The sequence below is a fragment of the Opisthorchis viverrini genome (genome assembly GCF_000715545.1).
Source record: "Opisthorchis viverrini unplaced genomic scaffold opera_v5_114, whole genome shotgun sequence".
Classification (NCBI taxonomy): Eukaryota; Metazoa; Platyhelminthes; class Trematoda; order Opisthorchiida; family Opisthorchiidae; genus Opisthorchis; species Opisthorchis viverrini.
Window position 1 is genome coordinate 755,185 of NW_008751769.1, and position 20,066 is coordinate 775,250.

General features: G+C 41.7%; 1 protein-coding gene across 1 annotated transcript in view; it reads right to left on the reverse strand.

Annotated features, from left to right (window-relative positions):
* Positions 1-20,066, reverse strand: part of T265_13863 (hypothetical protein) — a gene marked incomplete at both ends in the record, with an annotated part of 33,695 nt that overhangs the window by 12,236 nt on the left and 1,393 nt on the right. The window contains 4 exons of the mRNA XM_009170906.1: positions 3,925-4,049; positions 6,706-6,869; positions 11,411-11,516; positions 14,050-14,189. Coding sequence (XP_009169170.1) covers positions 3,925-4,049; positions 6,706-6,869; positions 11,411-11,516; positions 14,050-14,189 — 535 coding nt within the window. The remainder of the gene's footprint in view (positions 1-3,924; positions 4,050-6,705; positions 6,870-11,410; positions 11,517-14,049; positions 14,190-20,066) is intronic.

The window sequence follows — 20,066 nt, forward strand, 5'->3', positions numbered from 1 at the left end:
GGGGTCGATAACTAGGAGATTTATTTGTCTGTACTGGCCCTATTTAACAAACTTTGGTTCCATGCCATATACGACCCCATCTGCATGCACTTGGACAGTGCATGAGATAGCTTACTCATCCGCACGAGCAATCAGCCTACATGACGAATTTACATGAAACCTCCAAAATCATGGTACGGAGGACTGAGAATATCAAGTTGACGACAGTTTTGAGTCTGAGACCGAGTGACCACAATAGCTTAGTGATTCATAACCGTAGAATGAGTGAATTTAAAGGCAAAACAAAAAGCAAAACAAAAAACACAAAAGGGCCACATTTAGCAAAAAAAAACTCGGAATTCATGGGTTAACATGTCTCCATAGAGGTCACCCGGTCTTTTGGGCTTGAATGTGTCGTAGAATACGTGAAAACATATCTCTATATCAGATAGTGAATGCGATTTTAATCGCATCAATGGAGTCCCCTGCTGAACCGAAGTAAAACTGTCGAAAAGGTATTTTACCATTTAAGGGGTCGATAACTAGGAGATTTATTTGTCTGTACTGGCCCTATTTAACAAACTTTGGTTCCATGCCATATACGACCCCATCTGCATGCACTTGGACAGTGCATGAGATAGCTTACTCATCCGCACGAGCAATCAGCCTACATGACGAATTTACATGAAACCTCCAAAATCATGGTACGGAGGACTGAGAATATCAAGTTGACGACAGTTTTGAGTCTGAGACCGAGTGACCACAATAGCTTAGTGATTCATAACCGTAGAATGAGTGAATTTAAAGGCAAAACAAAAAGCAAAACAAAAAACACAAAAGGGCCACATTTAGCAAAAAAAAACTCGGAATTCATGGGGTTAACATGGAGGAAAAACGAGCATTTTTCTGTGGCAGGCCACTCAGCTATATCTTGTTAATTGGGAATTCATCGCACCAAGTGCAACATGCTTATTATGGTTCAGATGAACGCGTTTATTTACAAACTACAGGTACCCCGTTGTATCATAAACCATCTGACAAAACCTAAAGTCCTAGAGCAAGTCACATCCAAAAAGTTCGTTTCGACAATGGATGACTTTCGACTTGTATCCTATCCCACGAATAGTCTCTACTATATAAATATTCAAACATTTACTTGAAATATCAACTTGTCCGTTACGCCAAGCTTTTGAAAATATCAAGGAGATAAGGTCTCATTGTCAATGTGGAAACTCCGTCAACACAATCACTACACTCAGCTGCCAGCACTGTCTGTTACAAGGTTTACTAAAAATCTGCTGTGTGTGGAAGGACAAAATATTGAGGACCAAACACATTGCTGCAGTGTGGTGGAAAATTGTGCCTTGGAATCAAATGAATAATTTTCGAAAAAGATAACAGTTAACTCCGGAAACTGGCAATCTGACCTATAGTGTTGCTGCAAGTGCTTTGGGGACATCAGCGAGCAATTAACAAGCAATACTTTACAATTTAACGAACAATCGTAGTTGAAGACTTTATCAAGGGTTATTGGTACTTGCCTCCTGAGCCTCTACATATGCATATCCTTCCGTCTTCGTTGGAATTTAAACTGCATCTTGCATAAGAAGGACATGGGTAGAGTACACACCAGTCTTTCTTGAGACATAATGGCCCGCGTAATCCTGTGTAATACGACATGAATGTTTTAGATACAAAGCTGAATTGTAGTTGCTACAGTACACTGAATAATGAGTAATAAAATAAACTATTGGTGTAGAAATACCCGCACCGAATTATTGGTGGACGAAGTTTAAGAGACTGGAGTTTGCATGCAAGGTTCATTTTGGTTGAAAGTTGAGACAACATCACAACGTATATCCTAATTTTCATGATTAACCAAATAACTAATCAATAAATCAGGTTTTTTAGTAACGTTTAGGCTGCCGCGAGTGGACGTCATCATTTGACCAGAATGTGTCCTTTATGGGGGACCACGTGAATATGGGGAGAAATAACAGTTTGTTCATTAGAATCAGAGTGACTGAACAAATCTTAACCGCTTTCATGTAGAACCGACCAAAATTTTGGCCTCCATCGAACTCGAACTAAACTACCGGCGTCTGTCTAGATTGCCAACAGACAATCACATAACGGATTAACGAGAGTTGGTTAAACTATCAAACCACCGGTTAGAGGCCCGAAACGCCCGCTTATGAGACTGCTCATAAACAATTATCCGGAGTAGTAAGCGGTATGGATGTTGTTTTATCTCAGACCTACGTAAATGTGTACAGTAGTCCATCTCTATAGTGACAGCCCACTAGTAGAGAGCACCCTTTTGAGTGGGCTGTGCTTACGAAAATGGTACCGATATGCTTATGTTTTAGTTGTTTATGACTGTTCCTTGTGTCTCCATTATTCAACTGCATTAATTATTAATCACTCTTTTCTTGAATACGGTTTTATCCACGAAGTCACCAGTGAATTTGAAATTTGAGACTACTCAGAAAGTACATTGAGATCTAGTAATTATCAGCTGAGGCTTAAGCCCCAGATATCATTTCGCTCTGAGCTTCTTTGTACCACCTTCCTTCTCTTTTGCCTTTTGCTTTCCTTTGCCTTTTGCTTTTATTCCCGTCCCACCGATTTTGTAGTGAGATTGTGACAACCAGAAAGACGGTTTTTGCTTCTTCGCCGATCATGTAGACAAGTCAAATGTTGTCGATCTGAGATCACTGGAACCCATGAAAGTACACCATACTCATGGAGCCGCAGCTGGTGTTAAATTTCCGCTTTGGATTTGTCATTTGTAGGCACATGATCTTCATTAGGGAAGAAGATGGACAACCGAACACCTTGCAAGGTCATGCAATAAATTGGTGGCACCCTGTCGTTTGCACACAATCCTACCTGGGACCCACACGAATCTTGCTATTTTAGAGAGCATTGACAGGTAGATGTTAGTAGTTTTCAGTGATGCAAAAAATGCATGACTGAGAAAAAAGTACTTAAGGGCAAAACTTCTTAAGCTATCATGTTGGGATCATATCTCCTGATGAACCGAGCTGTTTGTAATCATTTCCGTTGTCTCACACTTCGTTACTTCGTCATCCCTTTAACTAACCCTCCGATAAAACATGTCATAAGTCATATCCACCTGATGGCAGACGTGATCAAAAAACGCGTTTGGTTAGTCTATGAGTTTTGGTTGTTCATGGGACCCGCTATTGCAGTATTGTCCAACACAAACAGGTTACTCCGCCGTGTAGCTTGTTTATGATCGCATTCATCAAATCAGGTATGTGGTTGTATGCTTCGTATGGATTTCGACTTGAATATTTATCTCACACAGTGCTGTCATAAATTCTGTTTACACGATGGTCTGAGGAAGTGGAGGAATAACGTGCTACTGCCCACCGTAGACATTGCACGAGTGAACAAGTCATAAAAGTGCTTTCGACGGTTGAGTGGAGCACTATTACCTTATGACGTTCGAACCCCACCGGATCCAAACCCTTACATTGCTTATTTTAAACTTTCTCTAGTTGGCAGCCGAACTTCCAAAAAATAAAACCTGGTTCAAACGATTGCGAAGTAAATATCCCAGGGAAATGGAAAAATGCTTCTTCTAGACAGGAATTGGGATTCTGTCAGAAGCCAATTTTTACAGACCCGATGAAATGGCTCACAAGCGGGGCAGGGAATAGAATGGAGCACTTGATTCCGGAAAAGGATAACCACTGGTCAGCCAACAATGACAAGCAGCCTAGATAATTTGATGAGAGATTCCTTGGATGTGGTATGTCACAACTAGGGAACCTTCTGAATTCCTCATGACATTATCAGTGGTTTTTTCTTAAAAAAAATACTAGGGAATAGCCCACCAAAACCAGATACATTTCTTCGAACTGCCGGGAGAGCTTATCACTAACAAGTAAAGTTAGAGAACTATCACAAATTAACCATATCGGCAGATCCTTTGTCCATCCGAATTGCATATGTAGTGCGATGTATTTGGCTTGCAATAGTTCTGACAATAGCTTCCGTAAAAGTGAGGCGCACAGGTGAGCTGAAGCGAAGCTGTTATCCTGGAGGAAATACGAAGAGAAAAGACCACCCGATTAGGCAGGTTGCAGTTGTTGCAAACATAGAAGGAATTTTAAGTTTTTCTTATTTTAACCTTGGACTCACACTGGGCAAGCAGAGCAAAACTCAGAATGGGAAGTGTGGTGCATTGTACATCCATTACGGCTTCTTTTTGGCAAAACACAATCAATTTGGAAGTTACTACAAGTAACTAGTTTCGTGAAGGGTGGGGCAGACACTACGATTGAGACTGATGTTTACCAGAAACAAACGAAGATGGCTTTTAGTAATAAATCTGACCCTCTGCGAAAGTTATAAACTAACCAAAACAGCTGAATACTGGAGAGATGCTAAATATCCTTTCACTTTTCTGGTCCCGAAGCACTATTTTATTGACGTATCTTGGCACGGCGTGCCACACATTGAGGGACCTACCACACTCAGCATCCTGATATCTAAATGAGGCTGAATGCACAACAGGTAGACGTTGACCTTCATTCCGGTCAAAACAGGTACTTCTCATGTATGAAGAGGGAGTGCTGTACAGACACTGGTCCATTCTTTTTTCCTACCGTTGATCTGGGATTTCAACACAAATATCAAGGCTCTTCGTCATTTTGAGCTATTTAGACGTTAGATGGGTGAAGTAAGTAAGGGTTTAGCTGCCGACCAGAATGAATGGACTAGCATCAAATGAAATCAGTAAAATCTTGCCTGGAACCCTTACAAGATAATCAAATAACGCATGAATGACTCAACACATACGGTTTCCTTCAAGAAAGTTTTTAAAATCCACTGCGACCTAAGTAAATTAGAGAAATACTCGGATATTCCCTCACAAACGCCATCTGTGAACCACAGCGCACTGTTTGGCCACGCCGTGACAGTTTAAAGGAAGTTGCCAATTGTTGCTCTGCTGATCAGCTTCCCGTCCACACAAAACCATCTACGTCAGTCAGAACAGTGGTGAACACAACATACCTAGTGCAGTCAGGAAGTTTATTGGGCCCGATTCGATTTATTTATGTTCCTACATGCCTGCGTCTCTGGTTAGTCCGCCTCCAACGCCAACGGATTGTTTGGATTGCTGAGCAACGTGAAATTTACCATTAAGGTAGCGTTTTCTGTCACTGCCTTACTGACAACGAAGGTGTTTTTAGCTACGATAAAGCAGCATGCAGCTTCCAAGTCCAGTACAACTCCAAATTTCATTTGTTATTCCGTCTTTCTGGTGCGACGAGTGTTCACAGTTTCACAAAACCTATAATTTGTGCGTTTCGTCTGTTTTCGTCATGTTACTGGCCTGGGAAAATCTTTTAGTGGAACTAATAAACCATGCGGGAATACACACTTCAGCAAATTTGGTGTCTTTGCTTGTGCTGGTATCCAGGAAAAATTTAGTCAGATTATGCGTGCCTTCGATTTACTAAGTCAGCTGTGAGACACATCACTGGAGTGCAGTTATCTCCATTTTGAGTGAACACAAGAGATCAAAAGTGATCTCTTCTAGGATGCTGGTTTTTGCGGGCTAGATTTGAGCGCTAAACTAGAAGAGTGTTTCTCAAGAGTTATCCTTCATGATATAGTCCTCTGCAAGGCGTGAGATCATCCAACAAAGGAAACATATCTGCCTCATTTCTTTGCATGAAAAATGCTTATACCATAGGTATTTTTGTATTATAACTGTATCCTTAGGTGTGATAATGTGTATCCTGCATTCCTCAACCCATTTGTTACTGTCAGCAACTCGGACAATAGAACAAATTTAAGAAAGCCAGAAATCTCCTGCTTCACAAAGCAAGTGAAAATTCCACTTCCCGAAACGTAATACTAATGATACTGTGAGTTTTTGTGAGCTTAACAAATGAAATGGGATGAGAAAACATGCCTTATGCCTCAGGGTGCATCCGACGGGGATAATCAAAACCACGGAAGAGCCAAGAATATGACTATAATACTATCGAACACTTTGAACACTCGAATTGAGTCTGATGTGCACAAACGTTTATCACATTGAGGCACCAGGAAAATAGACTGATTGATAACTGTGTCGTGAAATATATAACGTTTCAACATTTGGTGCGTGTTGGCGTACCTTTATAGTGTACCTCCTACTAGATGCATGAGAAATTCTGACGATTAGGTGAGAAAAACTGAACTGGCACTGAGTGGTGTACATTTAGCACTGACTCGCTGGGTAAGCAGAATGTGAGTATCGACAGTACAAATTCGCAGATATCAAGGCCAAACTCATCCATCCGATAACTTGGCTCCAATATCATTTGAGCCCTTCGAATTACCGTCTTAGTCCTAAATACTGTCTGGATGTGAGTAGTGATTGTTCAAATTCAGGATTTGGAATATTGCATGTTCTATTCGCTCTATTCGTTTACTTCGCCTAGTGCGTGGGTGAAACCGAAGTAAAAATCCAGCAAGTGCAGCACATACTTGAAGTGTCCTTAACCAAGAATGACTTACAAGTTATAACGAGGGTGTTATTTCACCTGGAGAATTGCCCTCCGTCATTTCAAGGGACAAGAAACAAGTCGTACACTTCCAAAGAATCTTGTAACTAATTGCATGTGACTAGTAGAGCGTAAACATACGTACCAACCCTCTCTGCACAATAGTGCTAAAATTTGCATCTAATCAACCTACTCAACATTTGGATTCCTTGACCCGTGTTGCGTTCTTTTTAACATCACCTTTGTCCGGTTGCCGTTTGCCCGAATGGTGAATCTGGGGGCTTCAAATGAGCCGATTGGACGAAACAGGTCGAGCTGCACCCTGCCAACGACCTTAATGCGGAGACCATATTCCTTCTAGAAGGGACAAAACAATGACGCTTATGGAATATCATCATAAGTGGTTTGGAAAAAATTACTTTTAGGCGAGCTGTACACATGCACCAGCACTAATTATGCACACACTGAATGATGGAAACCTTTTTGAATAGCTGATGGGGATTTTTCTTTTGGCAAAAATTCTGCTTCAATATGCAACTTATCTATAGATCAGTTCTGCGTCAACAGTGCGTTTGCCGTCTGGGTACAGTTTCTAGAGGGCAGTCAACGTGTATGGATGTTTAGGGATGTCAAAAGTGCTGCCAGAATTTTTAAGGGTTGGGGAAACGAATGTTGCTCAAAAGTTGTTTACTCGAACCTCAAGTGGAAAGAGTTCTGGAAGAATGATGTACCAACGTGTGTGTTTTTGTTGCTAGTTCTCATAGAAATCCTAGAGTTTTCCTCGGCAGCAGTAATAAAGACTGGGTCAGGTAGCCAGAGAAGTACATGCTACTCTGCACAAACTGGCATTGTAGTTGGTGCCAAGGCGAAACTCAGAAATAGAATGCTGCTTTCATAAGGTGACTATTCTACATTTCTCAGAGCATTTCTTGAATCTCGTGGGAACCCTGAATAGTAATACTGATGAACATCAAATGGTTTTCGGAAGGGATAACTCGCCCACGAGAGATGAACTGATCACACCTCGTAGGTTGCGCTGGCTTGTTCACGTGCTCCGTATGCCTGTCCACCGAATACCTCCAAGGGCTTCTTCCACATGGCCACGAGGAGTGTAGGAATGAGCTAGGGGAGGACGAAAAGTGACTTGATAGCGAAATATGGAAGCGGTTACTAACAAACGTAGCTGCGCTGATGATTGCCATCTCCATGGATGGGAACCCTGAGAAAGGATACGTCAGTGATAAGATACATTGTCAGACATGTCCCAGTCGCGCACTCAAAGGTTGTCACTCATCCGAGCTGTTGCATCCAGTGTATGGCTCTCCCCTGACCTCCGCAATGAAAAGTGCACCGACACTCCTGCGTTTAAGCAGTAGTCGTATGAGCTACATAGCCTTGTAACCCACCTCCCCACACTATTAACGGATGAAAATTTGGCAGCTATAACGACCGTACGGAAAGTACATGGGCTTTACAGCTGGCAACGATAATGACGATGATCATAGAGTAACGATGAAGTTGATTTAAGGAATTTCATATTCATGCACAATACTAAGTAGACATGACTGGAGGGTCTAGCTGGTTGTGAAATTTATTGTATTGGCGTCCACACCGACGGAACTCCGTTTGTATTTGTTTAGTCCATCTATTCAGATCACCTAGGAGGCTAAGCGTTGTCTTGAAGTTATGAGATTTTTAGGAAGGACGAGTTGTGCCTACTACCCTGCCTACCCTGCCAAGATCTTAAATCCTCCCACTTTAAGCATGAATTGGCCGTTACCACTCAAAATTCGGTGCAACCTGGACACACCTGAAATATCAGATATGAGGAGGCGGACATTCACGTTTGATCAGTTCGGGTGACCCACACAAGACCTTTAGTTAAAATGATCGAAACCGGCACAGATGAATGAAAACTGAGGCTCTGATCTTACGTTAAGGGTAGTTAGTATGGTACACTCCCTCAATAGACGCGCATGATCAAGACCAATGAAAATAACGCCTCTTCTAACCAGTGAGTGAATCTTTCAGGACAATTTCAAGGCCACCTGCCATCTCGTTCAGTGGTATCATGAAATATGATGCTAATATGCGATCAGTAACTGTCGCAAAAGATAGTGTTATGTGTACTTGTTTAACCGGAGATTTCGTCCTGTAAGGGAAGCCAATCTATGCTGGAAAGCCAAGAAACAGCAGTTGTTCGTTCACATATTACAACCTGGTACCTGCTACTAAGTAAGGTTGATATATCCCGTGTTGGCCATACGGGACGTGGAATAATACTGGTTCCGTATGACTTCACATAGACCAGGCATATTTCTGCTTCCCGGAGCCATTCAGTAATCGACAACAATGTGTTTTGAGATCTATTCGGATTTTTGGAGGCGCGTTTATTTACGCCACCGATAATCAGGAGATAGGGTTTACGATGCACAGATTGAAAAAGGAAATACCTGATCGGGACTCTTTAGCGGATGAAGTGAGAGCGTACGGAAAATTTGCCTTATGAAAAATACCAAAGAGCAAATTGCAACTTCGTTCATTTCGGCACCACTATCTCACCAATATCGTGATTTAAATATTGTTGTCACACCTAAAGCTGTCTCTCTGAGAATCCGTAATCCTACACTACCGAGCACACCTTTATTCATGGTTGATCTTTAAACTCGCACAGTATTCTCAAAATGAGCATATTTGTGTATGTTCTCGTGTGTCCTCATTTAGCAAGTAACCTCAGTTTCGCATAATTTTATCTACGTTCACAGTCCGGGTTTTACAAACCAATATAAATAGAGTGTATGTTTTTGGATGTGTAACGTAATCCACGGTCATTCGTTCCTTGCAAAGATTTCCGTGATGAACTAAAGTACCGAAAAAATCGAATAGTTGTTTTTTGTATCTCTTTTTTGTGTAGATCAATCTTTATCATTCATGACTTGCTCGAAAGCTCTTAGCTTCAGCCATTTATTGCGCACCTTCAGTGTTCGATGCTTGCTCGCAACTACTATTTTGCAGTTTTTTATTATTTTGCTTCCAAGAAATTGGGACGTCGTTAGGTTGCGAACGACTGTTGACTTCATCATTTTTCATTGAGTTTACGAGAGCAGCTGACATCTCAGTGAAACTAGGTCACCTCATTTTGTTCCTCACAGTAAGCTATAGAGTACGGGCTTTTTCGGATGCGGCCATTTTACTAATGAAATGAGCTAATGAAAGTGCATAGCCAGTAGCATAACCGATTTGCACCCACCCTGCCACCCTGCAAGCCAGAATTGCCGCAGTTAAAACCCACTCGCATTCAAGTTCCTAGAATAGTTTGTTTAAGGGTATTCGTAGTCAAATCTTGCTCTAAGTGATCGTGGGCCGTGTAGGAAACGGGCGTACACTCATTGCTGCTTATCATACATATCTACAAAATGTCTAATCAGTAAGCGGTCAGTTTTTTTTACTTCAGAGTCATGTGTGTTTGTTTACCATGATGGGCACGTGCTGTCTTGATCTGCCACTCATATGCTAGCTATCTAGTAAACACTTCATCTCAATCCTAACGCTTGAGTTATTGGTCGGCTGCGCACAGGCAATCCGAGACAGCCTGACTATTGTGATTCTATTGTCATATGCCTTTGCCTTTTGATCCGTATTGCATCTTCATTATTTCGTCATTCTCCATAGTCATAGGAGGTCTTTATAAAATATTTATGTTTTCCCCTCATTATGAAGAATGACCAGCGAACAATCAGTGAGAACACCGCGGTTGGCTATTGCACTCTAACTTGTCTGTGATGTAGTTGGACCTTTTACTTTTTCTCTTAAAGTGGCATTTTTCTGGTTACTACAGAAAGCTGAAATGTGTAACACGTACTCTAAAACCTCCAGACCAGGTCACACTTTAGGAACCACACCGAAGAACCAGACAAAGTATTGAATTCTGCAGGTAACGATGCGGCAGTTGTTGCGTAGGGTCGAACTTTTCAAAACAGTTTCCCACAACGTGAATTAGGACAACGTTCCACGGACGCTATATTCAGGACGTTCGTTCATTTTGTCTTTTTTTACACAGTGAATGGTATCACCATGAACCACAATAGGACATCAAATGCTTTATTCTTGTATAAATATCCCTAATAGGTTAACGTCCTGTAAAGATAGATGACTCTGTTCCTCAAAAGCTGCATGTCGAGAGGCAACGGACATCCAAGTCACTTTGTTTCGATAGGCCTAATGTTATTTTAAAATTGCTGTCTGCTATCATTCCCATTGTGTTTTCATGTATGCACAAATCGAAGCAACTTCTAGAACGACAGCGTTCTGTTTTCGAAAACACCTCATCTGAAAGCCAGTTAGTCCTTCACTATTCAAGTAAACTTATGAACAGGTCATTTCTTGTCCTTTTGAGGGCAACCCGCAGTCGGAGTGCAGGAACCAATGCACACCTACATAAGTCACGTAGTCGTAAGTCCGGTTCAGTAGTTGAGCAAGAGAACAACCTTTCACATTCATTAGGTTGAGGAGTAAAATGATAGAGAGTACAGGATGCAGCGAACGAGTTCTGAATGCTCAGTATGGAAGAAGGTAAGCCAAACAGTGCCTAACAAAACTCTGACCGATAATCATCCGCTGTATAATGTGGTGCTAAATGGAGCTTAATATGTCGCAAGCTGGATTTTCAACACTAGAGTCGAGTGTGTACGTGACCATTGTTCGCAAAGCCTCTTTTTCGTAAAGGATGAGTAGGACAGTTTGTCAAGATCTGAAATTCACATAGTTTGACAAAATTGTCAGTGTAAGGCGGTGATTCACCATGAGGACTGGTCATCCTTGAATGAAGCCTTGTAGTTGTCATACATGGTAGGTGTAGATGTCGCCATTTTTTTAATTTTTTTTACGAGCTAACTCACTGGCACAGGTTGGGAAATCCGAAGGTTGATTTTGTCCGCAACTCTAACCATTTGCATGTATTCGCTCGTTGTGCCATGATAGAGATTGCAGCTTTTCGTTAGTCTCCTGAAAGCAATAAGAACAAATGCAATAGAAGTTTTTTGGATTGCACAGGGACATTTTTAATTCTTTAGTAACTAATCTGCACTGTCGGCTGCGTGCTCTGTTCCACACAGACCAACACCCTTGAGTAAATCAGGGAAACTTCCCCGAAGTCTGTGAATTATTCTTCCTTTCTATAGGATTCTTCATCTCCGTGGAAATACGCCACAACTAAAGAAAAAGAAATAAGTTTTTAACTATCATTCAGCCATAGCCCAGTAGCTAGGGTGTGAACCTAATGACCGGAAGGTCTTTAGTTCAAACCAAATCCCGGCATCTCAACTGCCACTTTTTGGGTCTGGACAACTTCTTAGTACCTCGGTCCTCTTCCTACGAGTAACACGGCAGACAAGCACCAAGGTGTTACAAATGAAAGCCACGAACACGGTTATTGATCTGTCCCTAGAATGAGATATGGGAGATCTGATGGAGGAAAATTTGATACTTCGTTCCTTGAAAGGCTGCCCCTTCATGGGGAATGTCAACGAGGAGTATCCACAATCGGTCTCAGTATTTACTAGTGGAAATGCCAAGACCAATCATTCAAAGCACGCGACTACACAAGTGGTAATATGAAGAGCCAAGTGACCTGCCTGGCAGCTGGCTTAGACTGAGAGGTGGCAAGATGGGTGAACATATCGAAAACCATTTGGCTAAGTTGCTTTAATCAAGAGTGGTGCGTAAACAGCTAGTTTAAAAGGAAAATTAATTGTTTTATTAGGACCTATGGCGAACAAATAAACAACGATAAAGTTACCAGAATACCATTGACTTCTAAATATCGATCATTTCATTTAACCTATGCTAGGCGCACTACGATATGCCGTTAGAATTCACGAGAAATTTTCAAATGTTCTGTGTTTTTTTTACAAAAGAGTAGAACTGATCCCTCAACATCTTAACAGATACATGGTAAAAAAAGTGAGTTGGGATGTGAACGCCGGATTTCTTTCGGTTCATATTTTTCTTCTGAATACCAATAGAAGCAACTCTCGATGTATTCCTAAAGTGAATATTTTATCCGAATTCTTACGACTAAACGGTGTGATGCAAATTAGGTCAGATGACTAGATAAACTATCAATAGGCGTCCCACTAAATTACCAAGAGAAACCTGAAAGTTGGTATTGTAAAGGAAGTTTGGAATATCCCATAGAGATGTTATCCCGTGAGCAAGGCTGATCTATGCCGAGGTGCATTGTGCAGCAATCGCATTCTCATTGAAAAACACCAGTAATGCCCATTTTACGAAACTCGGAGAATTTCGAGCCTCTAATCTCCAGTGTAGTAGTTCGAATACAATTTTTCGACCACTAGTAGCTGATGGGCTATGTGGTTTACTCCCTTTTGATAGAATATAGCCCCACTCATCATTCGGCCAAGGGTTCCATATTACACAATCACGTGTTGACCAGCTCCTCATTATCCGTAATCACTAGTATGCTGATGATGAAATAGCTGTATAGTGCTTCTAGGCTTTTCAACATAGATTGGCCTTAATCGCTGCATGAAACCACTTCTGAGTAATGTGGATTTCCTCGCACATTCAAATATCCACTCAACAATTTCCTAACCAAGTGTATCTTGGTTAATGGAGTGATAACGACACCGATAGCCGACGGCAATAAAGTTACATGGGTTCACTCCACTTAGAGAGTGGTAACAGCCGTTACCCCATTTTGGAGGGTCAACTGAGGTGTCTGGTTTGCCTTCATTGTTTTGTTTATATCCTGGGAACAAACTTTAGCACGATGCTAGTTTAGGGTTGTTTGGTGAGAAAATAACCGATACATTTTATCAGAGATACTATGGCTTTATAGATGAACAGAATCAGCCGGTTCTGTGTAGTAGACTCTGATGTGGGCTGGAAAACTTGAGTTCCTCCATGGTGAGTTGGTGGGAGCGGTGGGAGCTAACATGGGCTACATGACAGTATTGAAGATTGAAGCTCATACTCTCAACGTCACACTCATTGCTGATTTATCAATAACAATGTAACAGTTGTCTTGGCTTTACGTGTGAATGTATCCTTAGTTTTTAGACTACTGGTTAAACTACGGTTTGCATTCCTGAATAGAGGCTACTCAATTTTATACACTCCCTTAACGTGATACTAAGCTTACACTCCACTGAAGATCTCATGTGGGGTTTCTAAACTTAAAGTAGCGCTTCCTGTCAAGAAAAATATTTCCATATCTCGAATGTCGTTCCAAATGGAACATCAAACGGTTTTTCAGCATGTTCATCTAAGGAATATCTTAAACTACAGCTGCAGGCGAGCTTCACTTCTCTCTTCTGTTAACTCTAAACTATTGTTCTCGTGCTGTGTTCGTATCTCTACGCACGTAAAATTACATGGTAAAGTGGAAACTCGGGAAATGCACTCTGATAAGTTCAAAGAGGAGCTCAAAATTTTGGACTGTTGAATAGGTTTCATCAACCTCACTGGTGTTATATCATGATGATCAGGTCGATTTGTTCACCCTCATGGGTCTCACCTTGATTCATCCCATAAACACAACTGGAAATGAACATTGCATCCCGATTCTGCTTTCATTTGGCATGTACGTCCGCTCTCGTAACGCGAATCTGGGTTATCGTAAGTCCACGATAGGCCGAGAATTGCTAGACCAGTGGGCTACAATCAGTAAGTGGAAACAGCCTGGATTTTCAAAAGCTAACTGGCATGAAAAACGAATAAAATGAAATAAAACACGTAATGAAACCCAAATAACAAGATGAACAGATGACGCGGTCTGTATTGGCGGAAGCAGTTTATTGCGCATTCCGTTCTAACTGCTTCTGATAAAGTTTAGGAGCCACAGCTCGGTTTTTCGATGTTCGCGTCCAAATTTCATATATTTAAGCTAAATATTACACGACCGCCGGCCCCGGTTAGGCGCTACCATGTGTGGTTCAACTGATTTTTCGTGGTTGATCTTATTAGGCCCTACTTACTAGGGCTCCGCTTACCTGTGCATACCAACTAACTGCTTCTCAGGAGTTCTATGCCAAACTTGGCTCGGATATTGTTAGACAGACTGAAGGCCTTGTGATGTGGGAATTTTAAGGTCAAATCACAACGCGGTGGTGTTAGGTGTTGTAACCTGACGTTTCAACTGCAGTTATTGAAGTGGGATCTGGATCTGGCTTACTTCACACGTAAGTAGGTGTAGTAACCGTAGGTCAACCTGGCATCTCAATGATGATGCATCACAGTCAACACAGCAACAAATGGGGCAAGTCCCAGCCAAAGTAAGCACACAGTCATGCGTACACGCTCACAGAGCTGACAAAAATCCCCATCCACTGGTCCCTATGAGAGCCAACTGATCACATGAACACAAAAACCCGAAGAGGATAACGGACTCAAATAAGGCTGCACTTGACTCGCATTCAAGTACTTGTAGAAATCCTTGAAAAATGTCACACACGGCAACAGAAGCGTTGGACTATAACATTTAACTCCACTATGCTGTTTTGACTTTCAACTCCCTACGTGGTTGCTTCTGACTTCCACTCATCACTGGGCTCTAAATACCGACACAATCTACTGTTTAGGCGTCAGTTGTGAAACTCCTAGTTCACTTCTTGCCCATTATTAGGACATACGTGATTAAACACTCCGAAGCAATTGTCTGGCAAATCAAAAGCGGTCAAGAAAGGCTGCTGCAGTCTAAATTATAGTTTAAATAGAGAGAAGGATTTTGTGTGAAGTAAAACAATTAGATCGAACTGGATACGAAGTACTTGGGTGAACTGCTTTTCCTACCAGCTAACTTTCCAGCAATTTAGTTGCAAGCTCAGTGTTGGCACAATGTGTCAAGCAAGTGACACGTTGAAAACGAAATGGAAGGAAACAATCACCGATACCGACCAAAATCTGCCAGATCAGTTGAACAAACTTGCGCCAATAGGAAACAAAGTAACCCAACTCCGGTCACCCGGTTAACTGCAAACAACTAGAATTTTCAGTGGTGATTTCCTCTGGTAAGTGAAGCCAACGTGATTATTCCACAGCTGTATAATGGTTGCTTAGACTCATCAGCAATCCATAGTTCAGAAATTGCTTCATACAGCCACAACCTATGAGTGACTCAGAAGGAGAGGTAATTCGCTTGACTAGTGAACCTTCACTGGATAGCTACGGTTCTGTACAGCAGTACTCAGTGTGTGATCCTGAGCACAACACTAGTGATTTTTAGCCACCGGTCGTTTGATACTGGTGTTTTGATGTTAAATTTCCCTCCTTTCAACCACCTACACAATCAGTTAGTATCTTCATATGACCGGTATGAGTGCATGGACACAAAGCTGGTTGTTGCGACAGTCGACCGGTCTTTGAGTCATCGAGTGTCCATCTGTTGTCTGGTAGGCGATAGTTGTTGTTCGGTGGTATTAAATGTTTCTCGCAGAGTACGGGATGGATGGCTTGGAAAGAACCCAACATACATACCACTTAACATTGGGGTCGATGCGTGGATCGTTTATTAAAACAGTTTTAGTATTGTTTCCCCCTCGGCTGCGACCTCATCTGCTTTCGGAGCAATTTATTAGCACCACCACTTTGCGTAGTATGTCCCAAGAAAATCAGCAGTCGGTTCCAACCACTAGTCATCAATATGTTTTATAAGACGTCAAGCGAAAACGTAATTTATCGACCTAACCAGCCGGGTTAACAATGGGTAGTCCGTAGAATTGATCGAGTGTTACATGGTGTGAGTAGGACATTGAAGAACGGGATGATATATCATTGTTCTAATTCTTAGGAGAACTTGACACTGTGGCTGGCAGTTTTTTGAGTCGCAGCCAGTTGATCCATCTCAATCGCTCTAGCTTTTACCGTAACAATTAATTAGAAAAGATGGCAATAAAAAGAACAATGACGGATCGATTCTGTCAAACTGTCACGTTCAAGTAGGAACACATACGTATCTAGTGCAAAAGCTTCTGGTGAGCTCATGGCTATGCTGACACTCTGTCGGTTTAAGCCAACGTGTAATGTGTACTGCGACACATGGAACTTCGAAGCAGAGGTTTCTTCGAAGTGGAAAATTCCCAAGTTATAGTTCAGGCCATCTTACTCCCAGATTATACATGTATGGATCTACACATCACTTCGACGCGTAGCCAACGGCCAAATACCGACAATTATCCTGATTAAGTGTACGTGGGATCTCAAATTGCAGAAATAATCAAAAACATGAACGTTCCCAAATAAAACGTATTCTATTCTCATGCGTGTTCCTTGTTTAGAAATATGCTTCCATTCGAGGAAGTCAGTGCTACATCCGGTGAAACAAAAATAGGAAATTTCCGTTTCTGATTGCATCTTTTAGAGAACCTCTGTACTGATTCACCGTGAATATGCCATTCACGTTTGACGTTGTTTTGCACTGACAGACTGAGGGTAAAGCTATGGGAGCGCCATCTCGTGCTCGAATAGCACATATACAGAGAAGCGCCATGTACCGGAAACTGTCTTCGCCCTGGCTCAAACCTAATCAAGGGTCCGCGCACTTTCCTGGCATAAAGGTCGGGGAACGAATTTGGGTCGTGACTTGTTACTCACACAGAGATTGACTGGAACCACTGGTTTATGGTGTAAGAACTTGTGTAACCAACTGAGTGATAATGTCCTTCCATTTTCTTCGTTAGTCTCATTCTTAAAACCATGCAGTTGTATTGGGTGTGAAAGTAAAGAGTGCAAAGATAGTTCTTCATGCTCATTGTTGTATTAGATAAAGTTTATTTACTTACTGAAAAATGAAAGTGTAAAATGAAAGATCATAAAAGTAGCACAGGCTAAACACAGAAGATTTCTTACGGACACTGCTGATGCTCTGAACTGATAAAAAATTTACTTTATTCTGTTGGTCTTCATTTAGTAATCAAAAGAAATAGCGAAAGGTTTACCTCGACAGTTTTTCATCTTCAGATTTAGCTTTCGAAAGAATGTGTCTGAGTAAGCTAGTAGTATACGTGTTTGTTACATTGTGGAACAGTATTCGTTAGTCTCGTTAAGCACCTTGGTTTGTTAATTTGCTAATTTAGTGATCTCGAGCCGGAAACCAATGCAAGCTTAGTTAATTTGATCAGAAACAAAGCCGATGTTATGGAGAAATGCACAGAGATGGAATTCTTTGGCGGATTCTGTCTCTCAGCGGAATAGGGGAGTTAAGGTTTGATCAGCAGTATTCCAACAAGCGGCCATCAATCAGGCAAAAGCCATAAAGATGGGCTTCGTTTGGCAGGTGGTGAGGTCAATCATTTGGTGCCAATACGTGCCTAAATTCCAATGTTGACAGTACGGAGAGATTAAATGAATGCGTCGGAAATTCAGTAAAATAAGTTAAATTACCTCAGAAACAGCGACTAGGCAAGCGATTCACTCTGTACATACGTGACCTATACGTGACCATTCGGTCACTCAGTCTCAGAAGTATCCTCCCTAGATCTCACTGCTTTCGAACGGCTGGCAAATCACACCTTCACAGTACGATGCCTGGTCTTAAATATTGCGTTCGATTGTTCAGATTACTATTCTACATCCAGCACATCTTCTGGTAACCAAGATAAACATTCTCTCCGAAGGTCCCCATTTTTCTCATCAGCCTAGGTGTCCACATAAGAGTAATAGCAAACTGTTCATTTCTGAATGATGTCTCAATGACGATTTGGTCTCGGACGACAGGTATCACATGCTAGATATTTCGTTCCAAGTATGGACTGGTCATGGTAGATCTATATCATTTCCCTGGAGTGTCACAGATTACACCGATGGGTGGGACTGATTCGCACTATCCAAACTGACAACGAAAAGGAAATAACGTCATAAGGCTTTATATCAATTTGTCACGACAGACCAGGTAGCTATTGGGTTACTGGGGGCTGGTGGGTGCCGAATCTGTGGACAAGATTATGCGGTTTGTGTGCGTATGGACAGACCGACTAAGGTCACTGAGGTCACAGGCTATCAAAGCACATCACAAGGTCATTTGAACAGTAGCTCTCAGGAAGAGTGCAAAGGTGGCAAAACTGCGCGATATCCCCTTGAAACAAGTTTTGTGGTTTCCAGTTTAGTGAAACAACGTTACTCCCGGTGTTTTCTCGGCTAGATATGTTACTTCCAGTTAGCAGTCAGCAATTGTAGCCAAATGACTACAAGTTAGCCAGGTCCAACGTGCAAAAACAATCTATACTGCTTGAATCTCTTTCGCAAAAGAATAATGGATATAGTCCATAAGCTTTACTAAAAACAACAGAAGGAATAGTTAATTCGTCGTTCTTTTATTAAAGGAATTCGACCCTGGTCTTAGGTCAAACTCACCGACAACCGGATTGCTTATTGCATAGATACTCATGCTTGTTTATTATGGTTCCGAAATTTTAACTGCCATTTTTCGTTAGGAGCCTAATTAGTCACAAAAGGATACTCGAAGAACTGCTATTTGAAAGCATCCTACGCATCAAAGTAGTATCATAGTAGGAGAAAACTCCAGGCAGCTTCAGGTGGCGTGTCAATTTAAAGTCTCTCTTATGCAACGGTGAGCTCACTTTAGAGAGGCAGTTGCATGGAAACATTCTCCAGGTCATTTTTGGGAGTCGGGGTAATACTCACGCATTCGGGTGAAATAAATCGTGACTAGGTAAGTTTTCAATCAGTCACAGAAGGACGGCGACTGTTTTCCGCCATGTTGGACCAAAAACAATGTCATCAGAGTGATTTGTTGGTACGGTCCGAAAATTCGTGCACAGCAGGCCGCACTACAATTCATCTTGATGGGCTGGGAAGAATTTCAGGTGCATAGGAATCTTCCACGAACCCTGACCTTGTTCAAGAATTCTGTCGCATTGCATTAGTCTCAGATGTTCTCAGCCGATAAACAGCATCTTAAGAGGTGTCGATAAAACAGTGGTGATTACTAGCACCATTGTGTGCGACGACCAAATTCATTCGAATTTCGATGCAGCCATTCTGACCAGCACTTTTCTAGTTGCAGAGATTAGGAAAAGTGATGCTTAGTGATGGTTAAGTGGAACGGCAAAATCGCTAAGTTAGCCAGTTATAAGTACCAAATATTTCCAGCTGCTATACTCAGGAAAAACTAGCTTATGCGCTACTCCGATCCAACTAAAAATGGCTGAATTGTGCTGTGTGAAATTATCGACCGCGTTCCATAGTTTATGTCTATAGATTTCCATATAATACCCTCTTCCCAAGCTGGTAGGTTTGATCGCCATTTAGGAGGAAAAATTACTATTGTGGCACAATAGAAACTCAGGGAATTCTATTCACCTCTTCATAGGTCCTCCAAGCATGCCCTGTTGAGAGGTACAACTAGGAGGCAATTTATAAAGTATTATGCAGGGTGAATTCTTCTTCGGAAAATTGTATGCAGTCAAGTCGTCGTTGGTGATCAGGTCAAGTTATGTAAACGTCACTACGCGAATTTGGATCGATTTCCGGTGGAGTGCCATAATCTGTTGATTTACTGATTATTTCCTGAAACTT